The 12,319-nt window shown below is 49.6% G+C and overlaps 1 protein-coding gene across 1 annotated transcript; it reads right to left on the reverse strand.

The window, feature by feature from the left end:
* Positions 1 to 405: 405 nt before the first annotated feature.
* On the reverse strand, positions 406 to 9,865 carry FZD4 (frizzled class receptor 4). Its single transcript, XM_022594058.3, has 2 exons — positions 9,102 to 9,865; positions 406 to 6,738 (listed from the first exon to the last, which is right to left on the reverse strand). Exons 1-2 carry the CDS (start codon positions 9,384 to 9,386, stop codon positions 5,410 to 5,412), a joined length of 1,614 nt encoding a protein of 537 aa, XP_022449766.1. The 5' UTR covers positions 9,387 to 9,865; the 3' UTR covers positions 406 to 5,409.
* Between the last annotated feature and the right edge of the window lie 2,454 nt (positions 9,866 to 12,319).

The following is a 12,319-nucleotide window of genomic DNA, read 5'->3' on the forward strand; positions in this document are numbered from 1 at the left end:
TTTCAGGCTGCCAGATTAAGTCAAGGGGACTGGGAAGGTGTGTAACAATGGTTACATGTATTGGGAATGCCAAAAAGGGGTGTCATGGGGTGACAGCTTGAGAACTACAGTCACATCCGAAGTATCAAGTGACCACTTGAGTGTTACCGATGACCACAGTAGTGATAAAGTCTGTTGACTTTGCATCTCGGGGGTTTGCTGACCCAAGAGAAATCCCAGGGGCGGGAAATAGCACCAGCCAAAAAAAAAAAAAAAGACGGGGCTCTCCCTCTGCCCTGCAAACCCAGTTCTCTATTTCTCACTGCTGGGTAAGCATGCTTCCCGGGGGCTTTCAGACACCTGCAGGAATAGGCCAAATCACACACCAGCTACTAAACAAAACTTTATTTTCCTTTGATACAAAAATTAAATAGCAAAGTTTATTTATTTATTTATTTTTGTACAGTGATAAATTAGAAATTTACAGTACAGACATCAATGCAGACATACGTTTGTACATCCTCAAAAGCAGGGTCCATTTCCTCTGACGTTCAGCCAACTCGTTCAGGGCATGTAGGAGGGTTTGCCTGGTACCTCTGTGTCAAACATCTAAAAGTCCCTCAGGTAGGCCTCGAGGTGGCCGGAGCTCGAGTGGCACGGGGGCCCGAGAACAGTCACAGAGCACGAGCGTGTCTGCCTCACCAGCAGGTCGAAATTCATCTCTGCAGAGATCACACCTGATATTTATTCTGCCTTTCCTACAAAGAGCTCGAGGGGCCTTTGTCCTCCTTCCTTCTAAAGTCTCGCGACATCCCTGTGAGGTAGGAAAAAATTCAGGACCACCTAGATGCCCCACGGGGAGACACCTGGAAAGCAGCCTCCCCTCCCCAAACCCTCAGCCATACCAGCCTGAGCCCTCAGCAGGATGGGGGAAGGTGCACACCTGGGAGAGCAGATGGACCCAGCCTCCAGGGGGCAGGGGCTCTCGCCCCCTCCCCAGAAGCCTTCTGGGATGACAGTGGTCACGTTCTGAATATTGTAGGCGATCAGGGAGCTACAAAAGCTTGGAGGACATGGCTCATAGGACCCCAAGCAGGCCCTCTACAAGTTGCCTGGGTGAATACTGGGAATTTGCTGATGCAAAGAAGAAGGGAAATAAGGCAAACCAGGAACAGGCAACTGGGTATACCAAGGAGAAGAGGCCTATTGGGGAGATCCGGGGTTCACTTCCCTCCAGGTAACACCCAGTGGGCCATCACTGCACATGTGCGTGGCAAGAGGCAGCAGCAGACAGCTCAAACCAGGCCGCAGCGAAACAAAATCCATTATTTAAGGCTCTGGTATCTGATCCTTGGTAGGAGCAAAATGCTCTCCTAGGAGTTTCCAAGATCTACAGCCTAGGCCCAGAAGAAAAATGAGAACCCGGGTCCTTTGCCAGACATAATACAAACCCAGACGGGGACTCTGAACCCAAGTATAATAAAGGAACAAAAAGAACCATCAGAGTCCAATGACTCGACATCTCTGGCTGGAATAGCAACTCTCTCCAATCTCCTCCATCATAGAATGAAATGCAGGATGTATAACAGATCGATTCCGGGGGCTCCTTCCAGAGTCTGGGCTCCACAGCCCTCTCCCCTAACTGCCGTTGTGGCCACCTCGCTAGAAGCCGAGGCTTGCACCATCCTGGTGAAATCTTAAGCTGAGTCTGCCTTCCAGGGCTGAGGCTGTCGAGTTTCTCTTTACACCCTCTGGCCTCGGCTTGGTTCCCAACACTGAATTCCGTGACCAGGGAGCTGAGGGGGGCCAGAGAGGACAGGGCTGGGGGTGCTGGTAACATCACAATTCAGAACCTAGATACAGAAGTTTCCCAGGTTCCAGGTTTGGAGGATGCAGGGGGGAGGGAGGGCCAGGGGAAAGCAAAGTCAGAGAGCATCTCAGGGAAATAAAAAGTGTCACCGCTTCTCCTGTTGCAGGTCCCTGGGTAAGCTGCCAGATCAGAAGCAGTCTCAGAGGTCAGGAGACGAGTCTCCATAGAGGAAAAAGGATATGAATCAACCAAGTAGCTCCATCAGGCGGTCCTGGCCAGTTCCACTCTTCCCATGCTCCTCTGCCCTGAGGTGTGGCCTTTATGAAGGAGGAGAAAGGAGTTTGCCAGAGAGGAGGCTGGACAGAGGTGCCCTTGGTCCCTGTTGAGGCCAAGGGATTTTGTAGGAAGCTATAATTATACCTACTTATCCTAGATTTCCGAGAAAGAAAAAGAACGCTAACCTTTTCCCTAGCAAGATGCTGTCCTCAAATTCACCTGTACGAGTCACTAGAACACCCCAAACCCTAAACTGCCTGCTCCCGAAGCCATATTAGATGTGGGAGTTCATGTCCTTGTAGCCAATGTTTGTGATCTTCCTAGGAGATTTCCACGGAGACTGTCATGAAACAGAGCTGATGCTTTCTGGCCAAGCCCCTGCGAATCGATTTGCAAGGAATCCTAGGAAGGGATAAGTGATGGGTTAAAGGGAGAAAGACCCAGGAGGAGGTTTATGGGATGGTGACCGTGGAACAGATGGCAATTCAGTAGCCCCTGCGACTTCCTGAAACCAATGGCCAAGTTCAGCAGATCCAGGGGCAGCCCAGTCCAGGTCGGTTAGAAGAACAGAGCTGATCCTCCCTGACATCTCCTAAGGTGCCTAACACAGGGCTTTACACACAGTTAGCACTCAATAAATGTGCTGATAATTAACCTTTTTTAAAACCAATACCAACTTAACAGGTGATGGATTCGTTTCAAGGTAACTGATATCTAACTCTTGGCCACAAAGCTCCTTTCTTAAAGCCGTAAACACTCTCCGTGGTCTGGAATGTGAAAGGAACGGCCTATAAGCCTGTGACATTGCCAAGGCTACTCATCTCTTCTGCACCAATGAGACTTCTGATCAAATTCATATTTCTCCTGTGAAGGCAACAGGTTTATGGAAGAGACACGTTACAACCCAGAAAGCTCCAAAACCTGGGGGTCCAGGTTCACCCAAGTACTCTTATTGTTACTTATTTGTTACTATTCATAAATATTGAGCACCCTTTCCATGCCGGGCCCTCTGCTAGGTGCTGCGTCGGTCACGCGATCACTGAAACATTACAAAGAGAACTGCATTACGATCCCCTGCCTGGTCCTTCTTTCCTTTCCTGGGCCAGAGTCTCCGCACAACTCCCAAGACACTGGAGCGGAGCGTGAGTAAGGGCAGGCTCTGCCCCTGGGTGCATGCTCCAGGGCCCCGGCCAGCTATGGGAACCATCTGCAAGCAGCACGGGGCGTTCACATTTTACATTTCATAGGCGATGCAGTCTCAGATGGAGTTCAACTGGTCCTTCTGGGGATCATTTCTCATGCTCCTGGAGCCCTGACCCAGAGTCCAGCCAAGGTACTCAGGCTCAGCACACACAGCAGGGGACACCGGTGCCCACTCAGCATCCGTGTCCAAAGCCCCAAGACTTTGCCTTCCAAAACATGCAACAGACCTTACATGTATCTTCATCTCAGACAGGTCAAGAACCACACCACGACACAGAAAGAAGAAAGGAAAATGTCAAACCAGGGGGCATAAAGCTCAAACCAAAAAAGACATGCTTATTTCCAGAATTTGAACTCCTCTTTGGAATTTTGAGTCCCTGGAAATATTTTTCCACAAAGAAATGTGATAGAAGAGCTTTCCTACCTGTTTTAAAGGGGGGAGGAGCATGAATAAATAAATAAATGAGTCATCGCAAGGTAGTTGCTGAAGCAAAGACAGGTATGAACTTCAAGGACAGCAACCTGTGACATCGTCAATAATTTGTCCCAGAGATCTGGTGATTAGAAGGCCTGAGGCGGGTTAGGGGAAAGGCCAGTTACAATTTTAAAAGAATCGGCAGCTTTTGAGAGTCTGCTAGGGGGTACCCCCTTGCAAGGAACATAAAGCATAAATTTTAAAAGCTCTGGATACCTCTGCAAAAGGCAATTAAGACCTGTGCTGTTAGAGTTTGCAGTTCATTTCATATGGTCTACACTTTATTCCCTACGAACCAATCAAGCTCCTGGCTGGCATTCTGGAGATTCATTAAGCACCATATAAATACTCCAGGCCACACTGCCTCCAAGGAAATCTTACACGGAGCCCTTGCCAATTACTAGGAAATGATTATGCACCAAGTAGTTGGATTAGCTGTCCTTAGCTCCCTTTACAAAATTGAGAAAGTCTCCATTGTGGTAAGCAGACCAGACTCTGATAACATTCTTATGCTAAAGAAAGAAAAAAAAAAGGCACTATCATTCTGAGAATGCAAGCTGACCATAGCTTTAAAGTCAGCTGAGTAACGGTTATGTCATGGTCCAAGAATGTGCTTTTAATTGTAATTGACACACACAAGTTACATAGCTAATCTGTGTGAATGCAAAGTTGCCAAGAAACTTAACATTTTAGGTCTTCCAGACTGGCGTCTGCATAGATGCAATCACACAAGTAAAATATATTAAGTCCCCATTGCTCAATGCAGTCGGTCTCTGGGGTGGGTAAGGTAAGTCGACTTGGTAAATATCATTTTCCTCTGAATTAAGTGATTGTCAAGAAAGTGAATCACCCTTCCTTTCCCCCTCATTAGGCATGCTGCAGTGCAAACATTCCTATAAAAAATACCTGTTTTTGAGTCATTAACGTAAAATGGAGAAAACAGCAGCAGCCTAGGACAGAGCTGTTGAAATTTAAGAGGAAGAGAGAGAAGAAAAGTCCACTGGATACCTTATGTGTGTCTGTACAGTACTTTTGTTTGTTCAAACAATTCTGTTTTATGACAAAGGCACTGAAAGATTCTGACACCACCTCTTGGGAGAGCAATCCACAAAGTTCTAAACAGCAGACAGTACACCACAGAAAATGTTTATGTTAGACCAGCCAAACTCTAAAACTCTTGTAACACTTCTCTGAACCCAGCGTTTCCAGTGTTTATAGATTGCTTTGCTATCTGAAAGACCCAGTTAGTATTTAAAATTTTTAAAGGGTTAAAAAAGTTAATCTTTCTCCCTGCAAGTTGCCTACTCACAGCTCAAATCCCACCCTGCAGGGAAAAGCAGCATCGCCCCGGACCTCCTGGAATCTAGGCAGGACCTCCACGCTCCAAGCTGCGACCTGCTAAAGTGATCAATGTTTTGATTTTTCACAGCTTTGAAAGCCTCTAACTGGCTTTTCCATTTTGGATCATTCCAAAGTCCGCAGCAAAAATCATTAGTTTTATGATGCTGGGGGGAGACGGGGGAGAGTGGTGGAGGGTTATGGGGGTCACTTAAGTGTTGCTAGCTTGTTCAAACTGAGATTCACTGCATGAAGCTTTTAGTAGCATTTGCACCGCAATGCTGGCATGCCCCCTTCAAAATCTGGAAAGCATGGAGGCTGGCTAGCCTTATACCACAGTTTCATTGCCTCTCCCAGGCTTCACCCAACCATTCCCTCTTTTTTCTCTCTTTACCTTCCCAGAATTCACCAATCTGTTGGAACACTTCTGCCACGTGTGAAGAGTTTTGGCAGACCAAATCCACATGCCTGAAGTGATGCCTACCAGCAAAGACATAAAAATTTTCAACATCTCAACCGCCATATTGGAGTCATCTGCGGAATACCGGAACAGCGCCCAGTTGGAGATTTCATAGAAATAACAGGCAATCACACAGGTTGCAGGCACCGTGTACAGGACTGAGAAGACCCCAATCTTGACCATCAGCCTTTCCAACTTGTCTGTCTTTGTCCCATCCTTTTGAAGATTCGACCGAATTTTGAACAAGGCCACCAAGCCTGCAGCAATGAACAAAGTTCCAATCACCAAGTAAGTGAAGAGAGGAGCCACCACAAAGCCCGTGAGGGCATCAAGGTTTTGGTTCCCCACGTAGCACAGGCCAGTCAGTTCATCTGCATCCACCAGTCTCATAATCAAGATGACAATGGTTTTCACTGCAGGGATAGCCCAGGCTGCAATGTGGAAATAAGAGCTGTGCATTTCAATGGCTTCATGACCCCATTTGAGTCCCGCTGCCAAAAACCAAGTGAGTGTCAGAATAACCCACCAGATGGAACTGGCCATTCCAAAAAAGTACATCAGCAAGAAAATGATTGCACATCCTGTGTTCTTAAGTCCTTCTTGGATGAGAACAGGTTCTGCTGCCTCTTCAAAATCGCAGGATATCCTTTCCCGGCCTACAGTCAGCCTGACAATATAAGCAATGCTATAAATATTATAGCACATACTGAGAAATATGATGGGGCGCTCCGGGTAGGAAAACCTGGCAGAATCGATCAGGAAGGTCAGCACAGTGAAGGCGGTAGAGATGAAGCACAGGCTGGCCCACACGGCCATCCAGATATCGGTGAACTCCTTGGCCGAGCGGCTGTATAAGCCAGCATCATAGCCACACTTGAGAACGCAGTTCAGGCTCCTCTTCACCCAGATGTACTGATCAGAGTTGGTTCCCACGGAATGGCACTCTTCCCCAGGCTGGATGGGGGTTTTGTGAGGTAAGGGCACCTCCTCATCACCTGGCCCTTCCATGCACATGTGGTTGTGGTCATTCTGTGGTGGGAATTTGCTGCAGTTCAGGCTATCTGGCCAGGCAAATCCAAATTCCTTCAGGACAGGCTCGCAACGTCTCTTGACCGAAAGACACATCCCGCCGCAGGGGCCGATGGGGATATTGACCTTCTCTGTGCACATGGGCACATACACGGAACAAAGGAAGAACTGGAAAAGTCATGAAATGAGCAAAGAAAACAATGACTTGGAAGTTTGACCAAAGGCTTGCACAAAACTGACTTGAATGCTTCTGGGCAAAGTACGCATCTACTTTTAAATCAGTCTACGGGGGTGTCTGTTGACTCTGACCTCAAACAAATGTACCTAATAATCCATCACTTGCACACTTTTTTTCTCTTGGGTCTAGTAATCCTTTCCAGGAGAACATAGATAAATAAATATATAAAAGGGACACGAAGAATTACATAATCCCTTTTTGCACAACACTTAGGGAAATAAACCTTAAAAAGCTGACTTTGAGTCTCCCTCCCCATTCAGCTACTATTTGAAAGAGCTGGACAGACTAACCAAATGACTCAGTCCTTTGGGTGATGGGGTGATTTATTTTTACCCCCATTTCTTTATCACCGTACAAATAAATGTAAAAAAAAAAAAAGTAGATACGGCTTTTCTCATGTTAATATTCTCTCCTTTCTCTATTTTATCCCCTAAAATTATTTTTTTAACCAGTCTCATATTGAAAGAGAAAATGTCCTCACTGAGATACTGTTAAATCCAAGGATGGGATGCAGGTTGAAGCCTCTGGATACCAGGGGTTTGTTTGGCCAGGTTTCCTCAAAGAATAATAATGAGGCACAATAGGAAAATATAAATGTTCAGTCCCTGAAACTGCAACACCAGCAGGGGAGAGTCCAGTTGCTGTCCTCAATTCCTCCAGCATTGATAAACAGTCTGCTTGGCTCCTTACAGATGTTGTCTATGAAGTCTAGAGTTACAAGTAACTATTTTCCAGCATGTAAAGGGATCCAGTCCTGTCCTTCAAAACAGCTTGGCTGCCTCCCCAGGATACATGTAATTAAAAATATATATCCCTGCAAAAGCTGTTTCACCAACAAAATTGTCACTGATGTCAGGATATGTGCTGTTTCCAAACTGAGAGCTAGAGAATCATTTTCTTAAGTTTTTATAACCTAGTTCTAAAGTCCTGAAACTTCCAAAGGGACATTTTACCAGCAACAGGTCTAATCCCAACCATCTTTCTGAAACCACAATCCAACTTTTCAAATGACCTATGTAAAAACATGCACCTAGTAAGTCAGCTACCTGCCTGTTTCTTATCTCACAAAAGTTACAACCAGAACCACAGATTTCTAAAGCTTTTAGCCTGGATAACTATCCTCTATTTCCCCCAACTTCTCTCTTTTCTAAATTTCTAAAACTCACTCGTAGCCTCACCAGTCAAAACACAACCAGTGTTAACATTTTTAAAAATTTCCTTTAGGTTCTTTTTTTTTTTTTTTTTTTATAATGAACAAGTTGGGGCTTCCCTGGTGGCGCAGTGGTTGAGAGTCCGCCTGCCAATGCAGGGGACGCGGGTTCGTGCCCTGGTCCGGGAGGATCCCACATGCCGCGGTGCGGCTGGGCCCGTGAGCCATGGCCGCTGAGCCTGCGCCTCCGGAGCCTGTGCTCCGCAACGGGAGAGGCCACAACAGTGAGAGGCCCGCCTACCGCAAAAAAAATAAAAAAATAAATAAATGAACTGGTTGTTGTTATAAGATTATAATCACCCTGTATATGCAAATTCTTCACTTTTTATGGTAGGATGAACATTTTCTATATTATTACATAAGCTTTAATATTTTTAATGACTGCAAAAACAAACAAAAAAACCCCACAAAACTTCCAATACACAAACTACCTTCTGGAGCTTGACCACACTAACGCCTTTTTCCCAAGTGATAGCTTCTCCCCCGCCAAGTACTAAACCTGCCCTTAACCCCGAGGCTAAGAAGGAACTCAAGCCATCGCAGCCATTCCTTACTTCGTGACCTCTAAAATCATGCAGGACGACGCGAGGGGCCATTCTGCAGAAACGGGGCAGGGGTGTTTCATTTAATAACACACCCAAAAAATACGGGGGGAGGAAGGAGGTCGGTGAGAGAGGAGAAGTTCCCGTCTCCTTATCTCTCCTTCCAAGTCTTAGCTGCAGCTGGCTGCCCTGCCTGGGACTCGCCCACCGAGCAGCGGCGGCCAGAATCCTTGGCAAAGATAACTCTCAGCTCCACTGGGGTTAGGGGCTTGGCCAGACACGGGTGGGCAGGGGAGAAAAACGGAAGGGCGGGGTGTAAGAGTGGGTCCTTTCGCAGGCCAGATGACTTACACAATGTTTTGGCTTCCAGTCCCTGAGAAGGGACAGAAAAGTGGGGGTGGGAATAGAAATCACTTCTCCAGGATAGTTAATACCCTTCAGACTTAGGAAGGGGGCAGGGGGCTCGACTTGGCAAGGGCTCCACGGAGTTAGTTTGGGGCGTCCCTGCCCAAGGGGTCCCGCCCGGGGTAGGTGCGCCCACCTGCAGCTGGCTGGAGCAGCCGTACTGGATGAGCGGCGTGAAAGTTGTCAGCTGCAGCTCGGCGTCCGTCTGCAGCTCGTGCCCCACCAGGTTGGGCATCTTGGTCACGTTGTAGCCCAGGTTCTGGCACATAGAGATGCGGATGGGGTCGCAGCGCCGCTCCTCCTCGTCCCCGAAGCCCCGCGCCGGCCTCATGAGCAGCAGCAAGAGTAGCAGCAGCCGCAGGCTGAGACCGACGCCCCCTGGGGCCCCCAGGACGCGCGGCCCTGCGCCCCGCCAGGCCATGGCCAGAGCCGGGGTGCAGAGGCGGCGGTGGCGAGGGCTGCTCCAGCAGACACCCCCAGTTTGCACGGGGGAGCCGGCTGCCCGCGCTGCTCCCAGCTCCGGGAAAGGAAGTGTGATAAGGCGCCAAGGGCGACGAGGGGGCAGCGGCCGGGCTCTCCCGCAGCTGCGCGCGACTGTGTGGGGTATTAGACGCCCCCGGCCGGGGCCGAAGGACAGACTGCGAGGGTCATGGCTACAGGCGGCGAGCCCCCAACCCGGCGCCGGCCGCGGCCGCTCAGCGTCTCCGCGAAGCCCGCCAGCACGCAGCGCCGCACCGCTCTCACCACCCGAACCCTCCGAGGCGCTGGAGTTTTGCTGGGCGGTGGCGGGACGGGACGGACAGCGCGCCTCTCCAATGGCCGGGCGCCGTGGCCAGCGAGGGGCGGGGCCGCTCTGCCCTGGGCAGGGTCAGGCTCCCGCCCGCCCGCCCCCCTCCTCCGCCCCTCCCTCCCGTCCCGTAGCGCTCCGCCCCGCTTCCCGGCTCTCACTTTCCTCCCACCCGGTTCGCGGCGCTTGGGGGCCAGGCGGGGATGGAGCCGAGACGCTCCACCCGGGCCAGCCTCCCCCTTCTCTCCCAGGTGAGAAGCGCTCCCAGAGGAGTCGGCTCCCTTTTCCTTTTTTACTTCCAGCTGTCACCTCAGCCCGTGGCCACTTCCCCATCAAGCAGAGAAACGTATACAAAGAACATGGGATTTGGCTTTACAAAGATTGTGCCTTTAAATCCGGCTGTGTGACCTTGAGCAAATTGCTCAGCCTCTAGGCGTCAGTTTCCTCATCCGTAAAGAGACTTGGGAGGATTAGAGATAACGCGTAAAATGCTTAGCACCGTGCCTGGTACAGCGTGAGCTCGCAGCTATTTTCACTCCGAGCTTGCTTGGGTTGGAGCCCGCCCCCCCTCTCCCCGCCCCCAGCCTCGGCCTGACCTGCACCCGGGAGCTGTCTGTCTCCAGCCGCGAATGGGGGAGGCGCCCCGGAGCAGCAGACCAGCCAACGGTCTCGCGCTCCGATTTCCTCACCGTATGAAATGAAATTCCACAGGGGGATTCGAAAGGAAATGAGACCGGGACGCTCCGTGCTTCTCGGCCCGCCGCCCTTCCTGTCTCGGGGACACGGTTTCTAAATAAGGTTGGGAGGGTGAGAGGGCAGGAGGGGAGAAGCTTGACCTGTGCATGGGGGGCTGAGAAGGCGCACAACCGCCGGGGCTCCCCTTCCCCAGCCTCCCGGGCATCCCTCCCCTGCACCCTGCATCTCTTTCTGACTTACTCTGCTTCTGCGGTAGTCCTGGGGCTCATGCCAGCCGTGTTTCGATCCAACTTTTCCCTCTCACTACCAGCCCTTCTCCCCACCCGCCCCTCCTTGGACGGAGCTTTGTGCTAGCCCACACTCTCCACTTTCCAGTCGGGCCAGGGAAACCCTCAGCAGGTGGATTCCTAAGCCATTTACTCGTTGCGGGACTGTGGTCAAGCCAGTGTGCCTCTCGGAGCCTCAGACTGGCCATCTGTAAAATGAGGAAGTTCATATCTCCCCCCACACAGTTGTTCTGAGTTAAATGAGATAATGCGTGTAAATCGTTGAGCGCACTGACACATCCTAAGCGCCGAATAACTTGGTTATTGTTCTTGTTGTGGGACATCTTCTGCAGCCCAGGTCTGAGTTAAGAGCTTTCTACTCTCTTCCTGAGGTATTTTGGCCCAACACTTATACCACTGTTTTCCAGGGACTTGATGGCAGGGACCAAGTTTGAATGTGTGTTTATAACCTCCCATTTCAGCTAAGTCTGGCATATGGCAGAGGCTGGATGCAAGTTGGAAGGGCCTCTGTACCACTCATGTGGTGCTCATTCATCTCTGCAGAGTAATGCATGAGACCATTGGCCTACAGAGATGAATAAATGATTAGATGAATGAATCAAATGAATAGATGATTCTCACCCTGTAGGAACTCACAGGAGGAGACAAAGAATAAAAAGACAACTGTAACTCGATGTGTAAGTGCACACAGAGAGAGTTGTGGGTAAATTGAAGGTAGAGGTAGCTGAGTTTGGAGGACTGCCCAAAGGGGGATGGTCAGCAGAATTCTGAGCTACTGGACAAAGCAGAGCTATGTGAGATTGGCACTTCTCCTACGGCACTTGCGGGGAGGGGAGGGGAGCTTGCTTTGTGCTAATGATATGTGTACATGGTTTATTAAACAATGGAGTCCATGAGGTAAAGAAGCAGGAGCTGTCCCTCGCACAGGGCCTGGCACACAGAGGGAACCCACTGGTGTTGGGTGAAGGAACACCATTAAGTCAATAGCAAATAACTCATATAGAACCTTTACTTTGTGCCAGATACTGTTTTGCACACTGTACATGCATTATGTCATTTATTTCACACAGCAGCCTGAGAAAACTGATGTTCTGAGAGGTTAAGCACTTTGCCCAAGAACACAGAGTAAGTGACAGAGAAGGACTCAGATGCATATCTGCCTGGCCCAGAGGTCTGTGTGCATGGCACTGCTCTTACAGAGGAAGCTGCTTGACACTTGGCCTAATCCGTAGTTAAAGATGATACTTTTGTGATCTGGACCTCTCATTCCTAGAGCCCGGGCATCCCTGCCTCAGCCTGCTTGAAGTGACTGTCTCCTTTGAGAACACTTGAGAAAGCCCCTTGCCCGTCAGAAGCTTTTCCTGTCAACAGCTTTTCTTTCCCGGCATGGAACTCATCGCAGGTATTTTCCAAAAAAGAAAGCCAGGGGAATCACATTTCAGTCTGAATGTGGAAAGAAAACAAAGACCACGACTTAGAACTAAGTCTGAATGGCCTGGAGCGCCTCAGCCTCCCTCTCACAGAGCGGTTTACACAGTCGACAATCTGCGCCTGGTGACAGGCATGGCATGTTTGTCTTTGTTG

The sequence above is a fragment of the Delphinapterus leucas genome, chromosome 7, assembly GCF_059928025.1.
Source record: "Delphinapterus leucas isolate spDelLeu-1000000601 "Yukka" chromosome 7, BTC_Dleu_Yukka2, whole genome shotgun sequence".
Taxonomy (NCBI): domain Eukaryota; kingdom Metazoa; phylum Chordata; class Mammalia; order Artiodactyla; family Monodontidae; genus Delphinapterus; species Delphinapterus leucas.

What these genes read in the sequence shown, in the direction of transcription:
- FZD4 (XM_022594058.3), bottom strand. Translation starts at nt 9,386, where the DNA reads ATGGCCTGGCGGGGCGCAGGGCCGCGCGTCCTGGGGGCCCCAGGGGGC. An exon ending in GCTGCTCCAGCCAGCTGCAG is followed by an intron (nt 6,739 to 9,101) that starts GTGGGCGCACCT and finishes TGACTTTTCCAG; the next exon opens with TTCTTCCTTTGTTCCGTGTA.